The sequence below is a fragment of the Lynx rufus genome, unplaced genomic scaffold, assembly GCF_022079265.1.
Source record: "Lynx rufus isolate CCGP_SWC_20201006 ecotype Redwood Valley unplaced genomic scaffold, mLynRuf1.p SCAF_10, whole genome shotgun sequence".
Taxonomy (NCBI): Eukaryota; Metazoa; Chordata; class Mammalia; order Carnivora; family Felidae; genus Lynx; species Lynx rufus.
In genome coordinates, this window is record NW_025814824.1 from 41,008,466 (window position 1) to 41,026,729 (window position 18,264).

At 37.4% G+C, this 18,264-nt stretch overlaps 1 protein-coding gene across 1 annotated transcript in view; it reads left to right on the forward strand.

Annotated features, from left to right (window-relative positions):
• CCDC171 (coiled-coil domain containing 171) overlaps positions 1 to 18,264 on the forward strand; it is a 310,063-nt gene that overhangs the window by 250,494 nt on the left and 41,305 nt on the right. Inside the window, exon 25 of the mRNA XM_047064791.1 lies at positions 14,036 to 14,188. Within this exon, the coding sequence (XP_046920747.1) occupies positions 14,036 to 14,188 (153 nt within the window). The remainder of the gene's footprint in view (positions 1 to 14,035; positions 14,189 to 18,264) is intronic.

Below are 18,264 nucleotides of genomic sequence, written 5' to 3' on the forward strand. Positions count from 1 at the left end.
TCTCCTTACTTGGCATGGCTTACGCCAAATCGTCATGAGGCTCAGTCCTTCACTCATTCATGTCTGTGCTTAAATGTCGTATCATGAACAAGCCTTCTCTTGTCATTAACTAAAACAGCCACCCTTCTCCCTTTGCACTTCATAGCCTTGACCCTGTTTAATTTTCCTTCATAGCACATGACCAATATATTTGTCTATTATCTGTCTTTCATTGGAATGTAAGACCCCTGAGGGCAGGGCTTGGTCTTCACTGCTGTATCCTCAACACCTAGAACTTAAGTGCTCAGAAATATTTGTTGAATACAATAATGAATGAACTGAGATTTTCTCTATTGAGAAATTGCACACTAGGGAAAAGAACAAGGAGTTTAGAATTAGACGGACTTCAGATTTCCAGTTGTGTCATTATTAGCAATGTACTCTTTTTGTTTGTTTGTTTGTTTTTAACTAAGCTTCATGCCCAGCACAGAGACCAGTGCAGGGCTTAAACTCATGACCCTGAGATCAAGACTTGAGCTGAGTCAGATGCTTAACCAACTGAACCACCCAGGTGACCCTAGCAATGTGCTCTTAAGAAAGTTAGGTATGGACTCTGATCCTCAGTAGCTTTATAGGTAAATTGGGCTAAATAATTCCTATTTTCCAAGTACAGCATAAAGCTTCGAGACGATGCATTTTGCCATGGAAAACAGAACTGTTCAGATTTGTATATGTTATTTAGTACACCTAGAAAATGCCCTTCCTTTGGTTGAGGAGTCTAAATCACCCTGCACAGATGTGTCTATTACTTAAAATAAGAAGGAGAGAATAGTAGTCAAAGTAACTCTGATCTCCAAGGACTGTACTGTTAGGTATCAGAAGTGCATATAAACATTTCTGCATTCGGTGCCAGATATTATGGTTTTGACATTTGGACAAAGCTAGACTGCCTGAATTCCAGCTCACACCAACTGAATCCCAAAACTTATCTGTACACTCATACCATACGAAGTCTTCTTTCTCTCTGTCGATAGAATCCAAAGCAGCCTAATAACCCCCATTTTATAAAACTACCAGTGATGTCAAGACATAGTAGGTGCTCAGGAATGGGAACTCGAATAATAACATATTTTTTCCTGAAGGAGAGTTTATAAAGTAATGAGGTTAAGTCTCTTCATCATTTGCTTTGACCCATGATTAATTCTGTGTTACCCAATAACTAAACTACTCTCACTTTATTAATCTTTACTCATTAATAAATCCTGTGCCAGTTGTATAATTTACCATATGATGGACATTTTGCATGTTGCTTGAATTTTTAAGTCCTAAAGGAAGGTAATTTATAATTATGATAGTAATAATGATAATTATATTATTAATTATTATCAATCTAGCAGTATCTTCTGAGAAACTCATTTCTTTTAGAATTTGTTAAGATCACTGTTCTTTTTTATGACTTCACGTCCATATGCAAGAGTTTCCAAGATAAACTTTTTTCTCAGTCTCTGATTATTTTGCTGATGGCTTTTCCATATTCTTGTAGGAAACCAGTGTCACGGCTTATCCCTTTGGTCTTTCTTTACAGTACCCTTTAGCATAATAAGAGCAGTAATCACCATTAGTCTAGAAGCTGCATTTAGCTTCCAGATTGGCTTTGATTCAGTTCTGGTTGGAAATAACATATTTGAAAAAGAATTGGTCTTGTTCTTGGCACATTTAAGTTGTATATGCCATGGTTGAGTGGAGGCCAGAAAAAAGTTTAGAATCTAAACACGATATAAAGCAAACATCATTTAAAAAAAAATCTGCTGCCGAAGTATTCTGCAACTCTGCGGAATATGGTTTCCCATGAGGCTCCTTCTCATACCTGAAAAGCTACTATATTTACATCCTTCAAAGTGGTGCCAGTAAAAATTTTGAGTGATGGCATAAGTCAAGTGCACGGCCATTTCAAATGGCAAAAAGGGGAAAATGAACTTTGATATTCTCTTTTTCTTATATATAATAACAGCAACAAAACATACCTGAACTGTATGCAATATGGAATCAAGTCAATTCATACTATTTTGTCTTTAGTTGTGCTTGACTAAGGAGATTGTGTATTTGTGACACAATTTTTTTCTTCTAATAGCCCGACACATTTACTATCCTCATCATCGTCACCGTCATTACAATGAAGCATTTCAGTGTCTGTTTGTACATTGCATTAAATATCTAGTTACACATGTTTTTAACCATGCCCTGTACTAAATAAATAGGAGCACATAATCTTAAGTGGATGGCAGGGGCCCAGGCCAGTCTCTACAGCAAACAGAGTAACTCTAGTACATGCAAACAGACCCCTAGGACATCTAGGGTTAAAAGGAGGTTGTCCAGGAATGGAAAAGCATCTTGTATGAGAGAGAGGTGAAACCTCGGTTCACCAAAATCCTAGTTGCTACATAAAGGAAAGGTCATTTTTCTACCAGGTAATTTTCTGGATATGAGAGGATAAAAGCCTTCTTTAGTCTTAGCAGGTAAAATGGAAATTAAGTAGAACCTCTTGGAGTCCTGTTCCTTCCACGTATATGTCCAGTATGCATGGATCTCATTTGGAATGAGAATTTATGAGTCAGAAGAACCCGTTCTGGGTGGGCAGGACTTGGGATATTGGTCTTTTGGGGTCTTGGTATTTTTCTGCTGATGTCTTTCACTGATAACGTCAGATCCTCAAGTCAAGATGTTAAGAGATGTACAACACGTTGCCATTTTACATACATAAGTCAGTTAAACACACTAGAAGTTGTTTTCCCAAGGGTTCTCATTTTTCGAAATAATCTATTGTATGAATAATAGATTTGCTTTAATTTGTGAACTTAATTTTCTTCTCATTAAAATGAACTCACAGCCTTCTTTCAAATTACATTTTTCTAGAACCCAGAGGTTTGGGGGGCCAGCATAGAAATAATGTAACATATTAGGACAGAATAAGGATTCATTAATTTGTGGCAAATGTTTATTGAACCCATTCTATAGAATGAATTAAATCCTTAAGAAAATACCACCTGAAGTTCCTTTACTTGAAGTAAATATTTATTTCCATTACATAAGTGAAAATTGGTTGTTCAGAGGTAGTGCAGTATAATAATTATTGAGTTTGAGATCTTTGAAAATCCTGGTTTTATAGCAAAATTCAAGAGAGGCTTTTCTTTTGTACCTTTTCCATCAATAGAGGCGAGAGCGTGGATTAAATTGACACTTAAATGAATGTTGTGATAGACTAGCCGTGCAATTTTTTGAAACTTGGAAAGCCTAGATTTATTCTGCTGGTTTTACTAAGAAACTTTGTATGATAGACAGCCAAAACCAAACAAACCAAAAACCCCACTAAACCAATATAAAGCAACCTGGGAAACTTGCAGCATATGGAATGAGCAGGGGCTTTGGAATTGAACAGACGTGAATTTGAATCTCAGTTCCATTATTTATGTGCTACGACCTTGGATAAGGTACTTAGAACATCACTGAGCCTTGGTTTCCTAATCTGTAAAGCAGAGATAATATGAGTCCTTAGAGAATTATTGCCAGAATTAGAAGAGTATGCAAAGCTCATACTGTGATGTTTGGCACATAGTAACTGCTTTTGCTAAGACTGGGGTCCAGGTAAGCCTTGCAGTGTTGGAACTATGAAGGAAGCAAGAATACCTTTGGGCAAAGATTTGATCAAACCTAGGGTTTATTGACTCCCATACATCCCAACTCATTGGGTGAGATTCCTGGTGGAAGAGTGTGGGGTTCACCTCTGTCCTTGGCCTACTCTGGGGCAGACGTGGGATTGACTTCGAGGGGAGAATAGAGCTGGGGGCAAATGCCCTTCAGATTGTATTGACTCCTTTGAGACCATAGGCTGTACTCTGGCCCCAGGATAGCCATCATTGCTGTGACACTCAGTGAGCAAATACAGACAGGTGTCTGACATCCTCTCAGGTTGAATGTGATAAGCAAAATTCTAGGTTGTCTTGTTCATGTGTCTGCATGAAGGAGTCTTTGGGAGTTATAGGCAGAAGACTGGCTAAGATCTAAGAAGATCTAGTCCAGGCCTTTGTCAGATAAGTAGGTATCATTTAAAGGTTTTGGGAGAAGTTTTGTTCTTCTCTTGTTTACTTGTTTCTAAAATATGTTCAGATGTGTAACTAAATCTGTATATATAACCTTTTTAGTTAAACATTAGCATCCGACACACACGCATATGTACTTTGCTTTGCTTTTTTTTTTACCTTTTTATTTTGATATAATTATAGAGTCACAAGAAGTTGCAAAAATAGTATCCTTCATCCAGTTTCCCCCATGTTGCATCCTACTTAACTTTAGTACAATATCAAAACCAGAGAAAGGACACCGGTACAGTGTGTATGTATAGTTCTGTGACATTTTATCATGTGGATATATTTGTGTAGCCTCCACCACACTCAAGATGCAGGACTGTTGTGTCACCACAGAGGTCTCCATCAGCTGACCATTTTAGAGACATTTCAGCCCCTCCCCCTGAAATCACCCCTAAGCCCTGGTAACCATGAAATGTTTTCTGTCTGTCTGATTTTGTCCATGATAAATAAATGAAATCCTACCGAATGTGATCTTTTGAGATTGACTGCCCCCCCCCCGCCCCCCACTCAGCATAGTGCCCTTGAATCCATCCAAGTTGTATCTGTCTGTAGTTTGTTCCTTTCTGTTCTATGAGTAGTCATGTATGGATGTTCTACAATGTGTGACGCCACTCATTGAGGAACAGCTTGGTTGTTTCCAACTTTGGGCTATTACATGTAAAGCTGTTCTGAACATTCATGTACAGATTTTTGTGTGAACAAAAAAAAATTTTTTTTAATTTCTGTAGAAAAAAAAGGCCAGGACTGATCTCTGGGCCAAATGTAATTGCATGCTTAATTTTTAAAGAAAACGCCAAACTGTTTTCCAGAGTGACTGTACCATTTTTCATTCTTGCCATAACATAGGAGAGTTCCAGTTTCTCTGCTTCCTTGTTGGCTTTTGATGTCACAGTTTCTTCTTTTAGCCATACTGGTAGATGCAGAGTAATATCTCACTCTGCTTCTTTTCATTCTCTAATGGCTTGTGATTTTGAAAATCTTTTAATGTGCGTATGTGAGATCTGTTATGTTCTCTTTGGTAAAATGTATCTTAGTGTCTCTTGCTCATTTTCTAATTGGAATGTTTGTCTTTTTACTGTTGAGTTTTGAGAGTTTTTAAAAAAACATATGCTAGAAACTAGTTCTTTATCAGATATGTGGTTTGAAAATATTTTCTCCTATGGTAGCTTTCTTTTAACCATAGTAACAGGATCTTTTGGTGAAGTTCAGGTGAAGTTCAGTTTATTGGGTTTTTTTTTCCTTGTATGGATTATGCTTTCAGTATCATGTCTCAGAACCCTTCACCAAGCCCAAAGATGCCAAAGATTTTCTCCTATTTTTTTTCCTAAGAGTTCTATAGTTTTATGTTTTACATTTAAGTCTGTGGTCAATTTTGAGTTAATTTTTGTATAGGGTATGATAATCAGACTTCTAAGATGGCCCACAAGACCCTTCCCTTCCCCCTGGTTGTACATGCACCATGTAATTAATCTCCTTCTTTTGAGGGTGGGCAAGCAAGACCAGTAAATATGAGATCATCCTGGGTGGGCCTGACCTAATCGGGTGAGCCTTTTAAAAGAAGGTGAAATGAGGGAGGTGCTCTGTTGCTGACCTGGAGAAAAGCAAGTAGCCATGTAGAGAAAGGAGGGGTCCATCCAGCAACAACATGAGGGCGGTCTCTAGGAACCAAGAGTGACCCTGACTGATGGCCAACAAGAAAACAGAGACCTCGATTCTACAAACTTCAGGAAATAAACTCTACTTAGCATGGGCTTGGAAGAAGACCCTGAGTCTCAGATGAGACTGCAGCTGCATTTGACCCCTTGATTTCAGCCTGCTGGGACCCTGAGCAGAGCACCCAGCTAACCAGTGCTAGATCCACAGAAAGTACGAAATACTAAAAATGTGTTGCTGAAGCCATTTAGTTTTTGGTCATCTGTCATGCAGCAAATGGGTTTCGGTCCCCTAGAGTGGGGTGCTGCTTCTGTGCTTCTGTAGATGAGGTTCCTGGTTGTTGGCACTGTATCTGGGCATCAGGGAGAGAAGTGGGGGGTGCGTGCAGTCAGGTACCGTGGGCTGGTGAATTGTCTTCTGAATGTAGAGGCTGCTGGGGCCCTACTCTGCTTCTCTGATTCTAGGGCCCTCACTCTTTCAGTCTCTGGGGACAAACAGGGCTGCTGCCGTCCCCTCAGTACCAGCACATCACTAGCGTGCTTGCTTCTGGTGTGCTCCCCGAACTAGTCGCCTCACAGTGTGGACGAGTGCTCTCTAAACTTGTTGATCGCTCACTCTCATTTTTGAGCAGCCACAGTGTATGTGTATCTATTTCTTTATAACATATATATGTATATATACATATATTACATATAATGTAGAAAACAGTTTAAAAAGATGTGATTTCAAAAAAATCTTAAAGAGAAAGATTTAAAAGCTAATATAAAAACTATGGAGACAGTAAAAAGATCAGTGTTGTCAGGGGTTAGGGAGGAGGGCGGGATAAAAGATGGAGCATAGGGGATTTTGAGGGCAGTGAAACTCTTCTGTAGGCTACCATAATGATGGATATACGTTATTATATATTTGCTAAAACTCATAGAATACACGAGTCATCAAGAGTCATTCCTAATGTGATCTGTGGACTTTGGGTGATGAACTGTCACTGCGGGTGGTAACAGGTGTACCACTCTGTGCAGGGTGTTGATAGTTGGGAGGTTTGGGTGTGTACGGGAACTCTGTACTTTCTCCCAAATTTTTCTGTGAACTGAAAACTGCTCTAAGAAATAAAGTCTATTAAAAGAACTAAATGTAGTCAAAAATACAAGCTATATTTGGAAGTTCTTTTTTTTTTTTTCCATTCTAACTCACTTTGGAGATCAGGTACATCCCGGTGGGTAGGCAAGTCAAAGGATGCTCCCTTTTTTTCTGTAACATAAGAAATACAATTGTTATTCTTTGAAATGGACTGGCATATCACTTGGTCCATGTTTTTGGACATTAATGTTCCCATAAGGTGTGTTAAAGGAAGGTGGAAGGATTTCACCATGAAGAGGGGCTGAGAGTGGCATCCTTGCTTGTTTCTTTACTTCTTTTGTGTTTCAGCATGAACTGTTATGTACCCTGTCTGGTTAAGTGAGTTTATGGATTAAATTATTTTACAGAGAGTAAATTTTACAATAGTGTACAATGAGTTAAAAAGTAGTCTTTAAAATCTCCAATATAATAGGTCACTGTTTTTCTTGTGATGAAGTGCTTCAAAGTACTCTTGAACTTAGTCTGAATTATAGTATTTTCTTCACAAAAAGAGAAAGATTCCAAATCTGTAGTCCTCTTTGATGGCAAGTGGCTGTCAAAAGCATTCTATTTAGAAAATTATTTAAAAAACCCATCCCATGCAGGAGTACTGATGCATAGGGGCACTTGTACCCCAATGTTTATAGCAGCACTCTCAACAATAGCCAAATTATGGAAAGAGCATAAATGTCCATCAACTGATGAATGGATAAAGAAATTGTGGTTTATATACACAATGGAGTACTACGTGGCAATGAGAAAGAATGAAATATGGCCCTTTGTAGCAACGTGGATGGAACTGGAGAGTGTGATGCTAAGTGAAATAAGCCATACAGAGAAGACAGATACCATATGGTTTCACTCTTATGTGGATCCTGAGAAACTTAACAGAAACCCATGGGGGAGGGGAAGAAAACAAAAAAAGAGATTAGAGTGGGAGAGAGCCAAAGCATAAGAGACTCCTAAAAACTGAGAACAAACTGAGGGTTGATGGGGGGGTGGGAGGGAGGGGAGGATGGGTAATGGGTATTGAAGAGGGCATCTTTTGGGATGAGCACTGGGGGTTGTATGGAAACTAATTTGACAATAAACTTCATATATTGAAAAAAAATAAAAAAATAAAATTCAAAAAATAAAATAAAATAAAAACCCCATCCCATCCCACTGTTGCTGGGAATGCAAACTGGTGCAGCTACTCTGAAAAACAGTATGGAGTTTCCTCCAAAAGTTGAAAATAGGACTACCCTACACCCGGCAATTGCACTACTAGGTATTTATCCAAAGGATACAAAAATGCTGATTCTAAGGGGCACCTGCACCTCAATGTTTATAGCAGCGCTATCAACAATAGCCAAATTATGGAAAGAACCCTAATGTCCATCAACTGATGAGTGGATAAAGAAGATGTGGTATATATACAATGGGATATTACTCAGCCACACACACACAAATGAGATCTTGCCATTTGTAACAACGTAGGTGGAACTAGAGTGTACTATGCTAAATGACATAAAGTCAATCAGAGAAAGACAAATATATGATTTCATCCATATGTTGAATTTAAAAAACAAAACAGATGAACACAGGGAAAGGGAAGGAAAATAAAGTAAGATACAAATAGAGAGGAGGCAAACCGTAAGAGACTCTTAAATATAGAGAACAAACTGAGGGTTGCTGGAGGGGAGGTGGGTGGAGGAATGGGCTAAATGGGTGATTAAGGAGGGCACTTGGGGTGAGCACTGGGTGATGTATGCAAGTGTTGAATCACTATATTGTACCCTTGAAACTAATATTACACTGTGTGTTAACTAACTGGAATTTAAAGAAAAACTTATAAGAATAACATTATAAATAGGAACTGTTTTATAATCAGTGGGAAGTTTTGTTGTTAGGAAGTAAATATTCATTGGCCTCTGAAATTCTTTGCACTTGAGGGGCGCCTGGGTGGCTCGGTTGGTTAAGCGTCTGACTCTTGATTTTGGCTCCGGTTATGATCTCACAGTTATGAGACTGAGTCCCACGTGGGGCTCTGCATGGAGTGTGGAGCCTGCTTAGGATTCCCTCTCCCTCTGCCCTTTCCTTGCTCAGGCTCACACACACGCATGCTCTCTCTCAAAAAAAAAAAAAAATTAAATTAAATTCTTTATGTTTGGAAGGACTTTAATATATTCCATATGTGTGGAATACCTAATATTTAAAATGTTTACATCATGTCTAATAATACCCCTCAGAAATATTGAATCTTTGTTTTATGAGCTAAAAAATATTTTTCCTAATTTGATGTCATTATCTTTATGACAGCTAACATTTACCTGAGTGTTTCCTATGTTTCAGATAGGTAAGATCTTTTCAGGTCTTAATACTCATTTAATCCTCACAAAATCTTTATAAGATAGGAATTAGTGGGGCACGTGGGTGGCTCAGTAGGTTGAGTGTCTGACTCTTGATTTCGGCTCAGGTCATGATCCCAGGGTCGTGGGATCAAGCTCTGCTTAAGATTCTCTCTTGCTGTCTCTCTGTTTCTCTCTTTCTCCCTATGCTTCTCTCCCACTGTTCTCCCCCTGCTCTCTCTCTCTCTCTCTCAAAAAAAAAAAAAAGGAATTATTATCCCCATTTTATGGGGACTTTTTATATTTCGCATTTTGGTATTTTACATGGCATATTTACTTTATATAGTATATAGAAATGAAGTATATCTATAGGTATATTTAAAGTGAAATATCTGAGGTTTTTGCCTCCCAATTACTCAAAAATATAAGTAAAAGATTTACTATTTTGGCATCTAGGTCTTATGACATTTTCCACTAATTTCTCCTCCTGACATCAGGTTCCCAAGGATCCCATTTCCCCTGAAATTCAATTTTGAAGTCGGTCTAAATTACATAATACATACATAACGAGTTATATAAATATTATCCTCATGCTCAAGTGACAGTCACCTATTTGTAGCTCAGAATTTTTTTGCACAGTAAAACACTTATACTTTTCCTTAAAATGAACAGGAGGTGGAATTTTGTTTGGATTCTCTCATCTTGTTATGTTGATTATAAACACTCTAGATGATCTCTGAAACAAAAGGCTATTCTGGTCCAGAAACTGTCTTTTGTTCTGTTTCTCGTGTAACTAGATAAGCCCCACTGAGATACATGGTCCAAATCCCTAGGGCCCAAGATGACACGGAATACATTCTCCAGCGCTGGGCATGCTATATGCAGTACCGTGCTGTGCTGTCGTTGTTTGCTAATGTAGAACGGTGTGATGTTTTAATATGGGCAAGAGGTGTGTTGTGAAAGCTTAGACTTTGGGAGATTGATGCAGAAGTCATCAGATGCTCGCTCCTTCCTCCCCCACCCCCCTCAGTTGATCCAGACTGTCATTTCCACTTATTCTACCAACCTGATGCCTTTCTTTGTATTAAAGAGATGGATTTTCGCTGGAATCCTTTATTACACAGTTTGAATCACTTTTTAATATTGAAAGTTAACATTCTTTATTCTTCAAAAGATCTGGTCCTTCTTTCAATAACTGCAATGTCACTGACCCCCGACCCCCACCACACACCTTTCAGTTCTGAAGGAGGTTTTCATTTTAGAAAGGTGGGGTCGTTTTTAAACCTATTTGTACCATGAAACATGTTGTATTTATCACTGTTCCTTGTTACTCTGAAAAGACATCATAGATAGGTGTTGTAAAAACAACCCTGCTTTCATCTCTCAAACAAAATGCTGCTTTAAAAGATCTTAAGGGCATCTTGGTGGCTGAGTCTGTTGAGCATCCAACTCTTGATTTCGGCTCAGGTCATGATCTCATGGTTTGTGGGACCAAGCCCCACATCTGGCTCCGTGCTGACAGCTCAGAGCCTGCTTGGAATTCTCCCTCTCCCCCTCTCTCTGCCACTCCCCTGCTCACGCGTGTGCTCTCTCCCTCTCTCTCTCAAAATAAATAAACATTAAAAGAGAAATTCTCTCTCTCTCCTTCTGCCCCTCTCCCCGGCTTGTATCCTCTCTCTAAAATTAAAAAAGTAAATAAATAAAAGATTTAAAATGTTTAATGTTCTAAATCCTATGCAAAAACAGTTTATTTCTATATTCTTTTTAGTGTTCTAAAGAAGTAATATATGATTTCTCTTAATACTGCACTGAATATTAGAATTTAGTTATTAAAAGTAGATCAAGGGGGCGCCTGGGTGGCTCAGTCAGTTAAGCGGCCGACTTCGGCTCAGGTCATGATTTCGCGGTCTGTGAGTTCAAGCCCCGCGTCGGGCTCTGTGCTGACAGCTCAGAGCCTGGAGCCGTTTCAGATTCTGTGTTTCCCTCTCTCTGACCCTCCCCTGTTCATGTTCTGTCTCTGTGTCTCAAAAATAAATAAATGTTAAAAAAAAATTAAAAAAAAAAGTAGATCAAGGAAGGAGCCAAAATAATTATGACTTTTGTTTCATCCACCATATAAAAATTCAGATGTAACTTCTCAAAAAGTCTTTTATTTTTTTTAAAAAAAGGTTTGAAGGGATATAATTTATATTATGTATTCCTTTAAGGGTATCATGTACATGAGAATTCATGAAATATGTTTCTCCAAATTTAGGAAATAGGATAACTTTTTAAATGTTGAGCTTTTTTATTCTTAAATGTTAGAGGCCAGTTCCATTGTGACCATACAGTGAAATCATAATCCAGGAGCCTATTACTGATAGAAAAGTACTTTTTTTATTCATTAAGCACTTACATATCTTTTTATGACTTTTATACATTTTAGATCCTTATATAATAAGAACATATGTATACAAACCACCTATCACAGGTTGTCTCATTAATATCTTAGTGGAGAATTTAAAAACAGAACAGGGCGCCTGGGTGGCTCAGGTGGTTAAGTGTCCAACTTCGGCTCAGGTCATGATCTCATGGTTGGTGAGTTCAAGCCCTGGCCCAGGGCTCTGTGTTGACAGCTGGGAGCCTGGAGCCTACTTTGCATTCTGTGTCTCTGTCTCTCTTTGCTCCTCCCCCCCTCACACTCTGTCTCTCCCTCTCTCAAAAATAAATAAACATCAAAAATAAAAATAGAGCAATGGTAATACTCAATGAAATTCAGTAGTTTACCATTTTTAGAGGGCTTTCTTATATAGCTGCAATGTAGTTGAAGGATTGAGAGAATGACTTTATCGTAGATTTTTCATTATCTGAGCCGTACAACAGGTTGGTAGTAGGCAAGAAAATGACCCTTCTTTCTATTTCATGGAGGGATAAAATGGAAGTTCAGAGAGATGACATAACATTGCCCAGCAGTGTAAAGCTAAGTAAGTAGCGGAGCGATGACCAGACAAAGAGAGGACTTGTGATTTTTGGTTCCACTATCTCAATGGTGGAGATAAGTGAATTTATAAGAGTGGAGAGAGACTTGGCATTGGAAGAAGAAGATATGGTTTTATAGTTTCTGAATTTTACATACTTTTGAAGCCCAGGGGAATATTTTGTGTTAGTATTAGCTATAAGCACACCTTGAAATAACTCAAAGTAAGGTAGAGATGTTCCCAAACATGAAGTCATACCAGGCTTATTTAGTGTTGGGTAATAGAATTCTCTTTTGTGTATCCTATCCTTTTGTGCCTACAGCCATGCTTTCACTTCTTTTTTTGATTTAAACAAAGTATGGTTAATAATTTATACATTAGAGTGTTAAGATTGTATTTCCCAAAATATCTTCATCCTTTCCTATAAGGCATTCTATGCCAACATATGGCCTCAACTTGTGGTTTTTTTATATTTTCCAGTTTTACCTTCATTCATTCATTCACTCATTCGTTCATTCAAACAAGCGCTCACCATGGGCCACTAACATCCATGGTGATACAGAGATTCGGCATAGTGTCTGGCTTTAGGAGCTCCTCGGTCTAGTAAAGATAAACACGTAAACTAATACATTTCTGCTAAAGCAATAAACGTTATAGTAAAAGCAAGCATGAGGGGCCCACACAGGGCCAGAGTAAAAATTAACAGTGCTTTGGGTTCAAAAAAGACTTCTTGAAAAAGATGGTGTCTGAGCTTAATGTTTTAGGGCAAATAGGAATTTATTAGGCAAAAAGGTATGAATTTTCTTACTATTACCTACAAATGGCTAGTGTACTTCTGTTTCTTAGACATTGTATACACTGTTTCTTACTTTTTGTTCACCAAATTATTATTTCATGTGCATTTGGAATTGCTCAAATATCTCGTTTCTCAAAGCTTTTCCAAATCAGACCCTTCAGATTGAATATAATTTGGAAATGCTCAGACTGTCTACCATTTTACTAACATGTTGCTGTGGTTAGAACATTTTTTTTTCTTGTAAATAATATAACATTGTATCTGAATATGTCTTTGAAATATTTGATTTTTGCTATATTTGAAGTATTTTAAAAGACTTTTTTGAAAAAAGGTGTGATAGTATTCTTGAACTCAAAATTCACTACTAGTTGCTTTAGAAGAAAAAGCCTATAAAATATGAATAAAATGTAATACAGAGGTCTAACAGTCCCCCAAATAGAATTTATTTAGCGGGGAGAAAAACTTACACACACTTGCTTATGTTATTTATTTTATTATACATAGTGTAAGAGCAATCTTCTATTATATGAATGAAAAAATTATGCTTTTTGTACAATATAAGAATCACATTATTTGCTCTTATCCAATTACAGGATTATTTCAGCTCCTTTTGTTTCAAAACACTTGTTTGGTTTTTTTTTTAGGTGGATTGAAAATTTTAGTAACTCAGCTCATTTTAAAATATCTTGCTTATATATATCCATCTATCGTGCGTCTTAAGATTGAAATTTAGGTCAAATTGCAACTTGAATTTAACTTTACAGAGCAAATAAGTGTGCCATCTTTAAAAATTGCATTCTAAATTTTAAGCACAATAGATCAAAGTACATCTTATTTAAATATATACTCTGGAAAAGAAATCTCAATTATTTTCTCCCAAACTTTCTTAAAATAGTCACTGTTCTCAATATAAAATGTGAACTTTAGCTTTCTTATTTTAAAGAAAGATGAAAAGTTGTTTATTTTAAAATTTTAATGACTTTGCTTTCAAATTATGGAAATTCTTCTTTGGGGACAGCTTTATTTGAATTGTCTGTGACATTATATTTATTTCTTAAGGCTATGATTAAAAGTTTCATGGATGTCTACCAGCTTGCAAGCACTAGAATTGCTACATTAGAGAAGGAAATGACATCTCATCGAAGTCACATTGCAACGTTGAAATCAGAACTTCACACAGCTTGTTTACGGGAAAATGAAAGTTTACAATCAGTAAGTCCTGCGATGTTTTTTTAATTTTTTCTCTGTGTCTTGGGTCACATTACATTCATGTTTTTATGGCTCATAAGATCACTCACCAGTATATATAATTTAGCGCAAATGATCAATCAAGCAATGTAAAATTATTAGTGTGGAGAAAATTTTGAGGAAAGAAAGGCAATTAATTTTTCCATTGTATCATGTATAAAGATATGCATACTGTTATCAATGCTAAAACACGACATCAAGATTCCTTTGTGTTTGGCAGGGCAGCTGACAGTTGGATTTGGCAGTATGCATAGTTAAAGCTTGCAACTGTCTGAAGATTCAGTGTGTCCCATTAAGACAGAATATTATTAATTATGCGTATAACCAAAATGGTAATTAGAACATGTGATGATTCTCTGTAGAAAACTAGACTTATCCATAATACATGCCTAGCTAAAGATGCATGTTGTGATTCATCTACATGATTAAAATTCAGTTTCAGCGGCCATTTTATGTCTTCAAATTTTAGCCCAGGATGAAATTTGGGCTCATTTAAGACTAAACAAAATGTTCTACATTTGAATTATGTGTTTGGGGAGTATCAAACAGTGAATAAGGGAATAAAATAAGCATTTAAACTTTTTTCTCCAAAGTCAGATGTATCAACAGTGAGATTCAGAAGATTACCAATCATTGGAATGTCTTTTTTCCTCTTTTCGTTTGATTGTAATGGATCAGGGTGACTTGTAGGGAAAAAAATGGTATCATTTTGCCATTCAGCGATTGACCCTTTTCAATGGTGTATTCAACAGAAAAAGAGTTAGCATGAAAGCAAATAGCTGCGTGGCTGTGGGTTAGTTCTTCAGCTCCGTCAGATCTTAGCTCAGGTGCTCGCGTCCCATGAAATGACCATAGTATTGAAAATTGCAGCTAGGGGCGCCTGGGTGGCGCAGTCGGTTAAGCGTCCGACTTCAGCCAGGTCACGATCTCGCGGTCCGTGAGTTCGAGCCCCGCGTCGGGCTCTGGGCTGATGGCTCAGAGCCTGGAGCCTGTTTCCGATTCTGTGTCTCCCTCTCTCTCTGCCCCTCCCCTGTTCATGCTCTGTCTCTCTCTGTCCCAAAAATAAATAAACGTTGAAAAAAAAAAATTAAAAAAAAAAAAAAAAGAAAATTGCAGCTACCAGCCTTCCCCTAGCCCCAACCTCTGTCTCATTCTCGCCCCATATTGCCTACGTACCTTTCATCTTCCTTGTTTTATTTCACTGTAGCACTTATTATTGATTGACATAAACCTCATTTTATTTATTTGCTTATTGTCTGTTCCTTACCCTCATAGAATATAAGTTCCATAGAGACAAGCGATTTGGGGCATTTCTTCACTGCTATTTCCTCTTCGCTCTAGAGGCAAGAACAGTTTGGCCCATAGTAGGTGTTTAACTGATGCTCACTGAGTGAAAATACTAGCACTTCATCCAATAAATGAACAAACCAGTTATTTGGGACCTGAGATGTTGAGTTTAGTTTGTATTTATTTATTTTTAAAGTTTACTTATTTATTTATTTATTTAGAGAGAAAACACAAGCAGGGGAGGGGCAGAGAGAGAGGGAGGAGAGAGAATCCCAAATAGGCTTGGCTCTGACAGTGTGGAGTCCAACGTGGGGCTCGAACCTACAAACTGTGAGATCATGACCTGAGCCGAAACCAAGAGTCAGGTGCTTCACCAACTGAGCCATCCAGGTGCCCCAAGTTCAGTTTTTCAAAGTGACTTTGTTAATTTCTTAATGAGGGAGTAGTAAATTTGATCTCCACCAAGAGAAATTAAAGAGGAAACTTATTTAAAAAATTGAGTATTTTAAATTTATTTTAGCCTTTCTCTGAAACCTATTCACATTTCTTCCTGTGAGCTCTCTGGTCCCATTGGTTAGTATTTCATTATACTGTTTAGTTATGTCAGCTTTGTTGGGTCATACAATTATTTATTGTTTGTTACTGCTATCCATATAAAAGTAATTACTTTTATTTTAAGAAAGGCCAAACTTGATAAGGTAGGATTGTTTCCCCATGGATTCAAAAAAATTTTTTATCAATTATTGTTCTACTAATGCCTTAATGAAAGTGTGCCTCACTACCATCATAAAACTTAACTCCTCCGCCTTTTCCCCTTCTGAACACATCTGTAAGGAGATGCTCACCATCTTATTTGTAAGAGGTGGTTCACCCTAGCAACGATTCTCAAAAGGGGACGTGTGTAATGTGAAAAATCTCCCAGGCTGTGACAATGTGTCTTTCTAGGAGAACGCTGCCCGATCCTGTATCTCTATAGGATCTTTACTCTCAGGTCTCTTTCCTTATTTGAAAATGACTATTTTTGAAACAGTAATAAATTGGCCTAATAATTTTATTTTTTAAATATATTTGTGTATGCTTTTTCACACTTGAACTCCTTAAGAACTCTCTGAGGAGAAGAGCCTCAGTCTCTGTATTTCATAGATGACAGGTGGTACAGTTTGGTAGACAGGAGCATGGGTTTTGGAATTATATCCGTTAGGAATACAATCAAGTGTAAATAACAGAACACCTGACCAACATGACTTAAGAAAATCCAGGTTCTTTGTGTTCTTTTCTCCCACACATAGCAAGAAGTCTAGAAGTAGGTGTCTGTTGTCCTGTGGCTGATAGTGGTCCAACTTCTCTGTGATTTCTCTGCTGTTCCCTTATTGTCGTAAGACAGCAGCCAGATCTCGGATTTATGATCACACCCAAGTCAGAAGGATGGGGTGGCTCAAAAATATCTGTTTGACAAAAGCCTTGGAAGGCTTTCCTTTAAAAACAATTTAAATATTTGTATTTCATATAAATTTATTTAAATACTGGTAAATTTTAATAGAAATTTAATAGATAATAGTTCATTAAATATCTAAAAATATATTCAAGTATTTATATTTTTTAAAAAGAATAGGTTTTCCAAGGAAGCTCTGAACATATTTCCACTTATATCCCATTGTCTGGAAATGGGTCGTGTGGACACTCTTTGCTATAATGAGTCGAGGGACAAGGGAATTAGGAATCAATAATGTGTGCCATAGAAGTCAATAAATGTGGATTTAATTTCAATTTTGTCAATTGCAAATTGTGTGGCTAAGTAGAGTTTTCATCTGTAAAATGGGCTAATGACCCTACTCCCTAACAGAGATACTGGGAGCCCTAGTGAGAAGTGTTGAAGCACTTTAGACTTGGCTTTGCTCTTAGTGAGTAGTTAGTCTAAAAAAAAGTTCACTAGTATTTTTATCACCCTTATCTTGATAGAAAGTAATTGGATTAAAAGATTATTTACTAACCTCCCATCTTCAGCTGTGAATCCTGTCATTTTGATCTGCTTCCTACTGTAGCCTCGAGTTTGCAATTCTTCCTCTGTGATCACTGTCAGTATGGTCCAGTGACTGAGCTCTCTGCCCTTTCTTGCAGCCTGTCTTTCCCTCCTTTTCACTGACACGTTCTTGAAAAGTGATCTCCTTGCTTCTTCTATATGCTCATCTCCCATTTATTCCTCAGTTTTGCCGCTCTCTGGCTTCTGAGTCTGTCATTCCACTGAAACTATTTTCTCAGAGGTCACAAATTATTTTCTGCTTGTTCTGTATTCATGCCTTTTAATGCCATGTTCCTTCTCATGCCTTTTAATTCTTCTGCAACATATGAAGCTTTTAACTACTTTCTTCTTTAAGCACTCCTCTCTTGTGTTTTTTTTTTTTTTTTCCACTTGTTATCAACTTCCTTCTTTGGCTCTCTGGTCTCTACTTACTTGAGCTCTGCTTTCTTTGTATTATATTTTTAATTCTTTATCCATTAGTTCAGTATTTATTCAGCATCTACTCTATAGTAGGCACAATTCTGGTCCTAGTAATACTATGTGAACCAAAACAGATCATTCTTGCTCTTATGAACTTAAAATCTAATAGTAGAAGAAATTATTTTCATATAATTAAACTGATGTGTAATTAATAACCAGGATAAGTGCCCTGAAAGGAAAGAACCGAAAGCACATATAAGAGTTTTTTTAAGCCAATGAGCCTACCCTAGACTAAGGTATCGGCAAAGCCTTT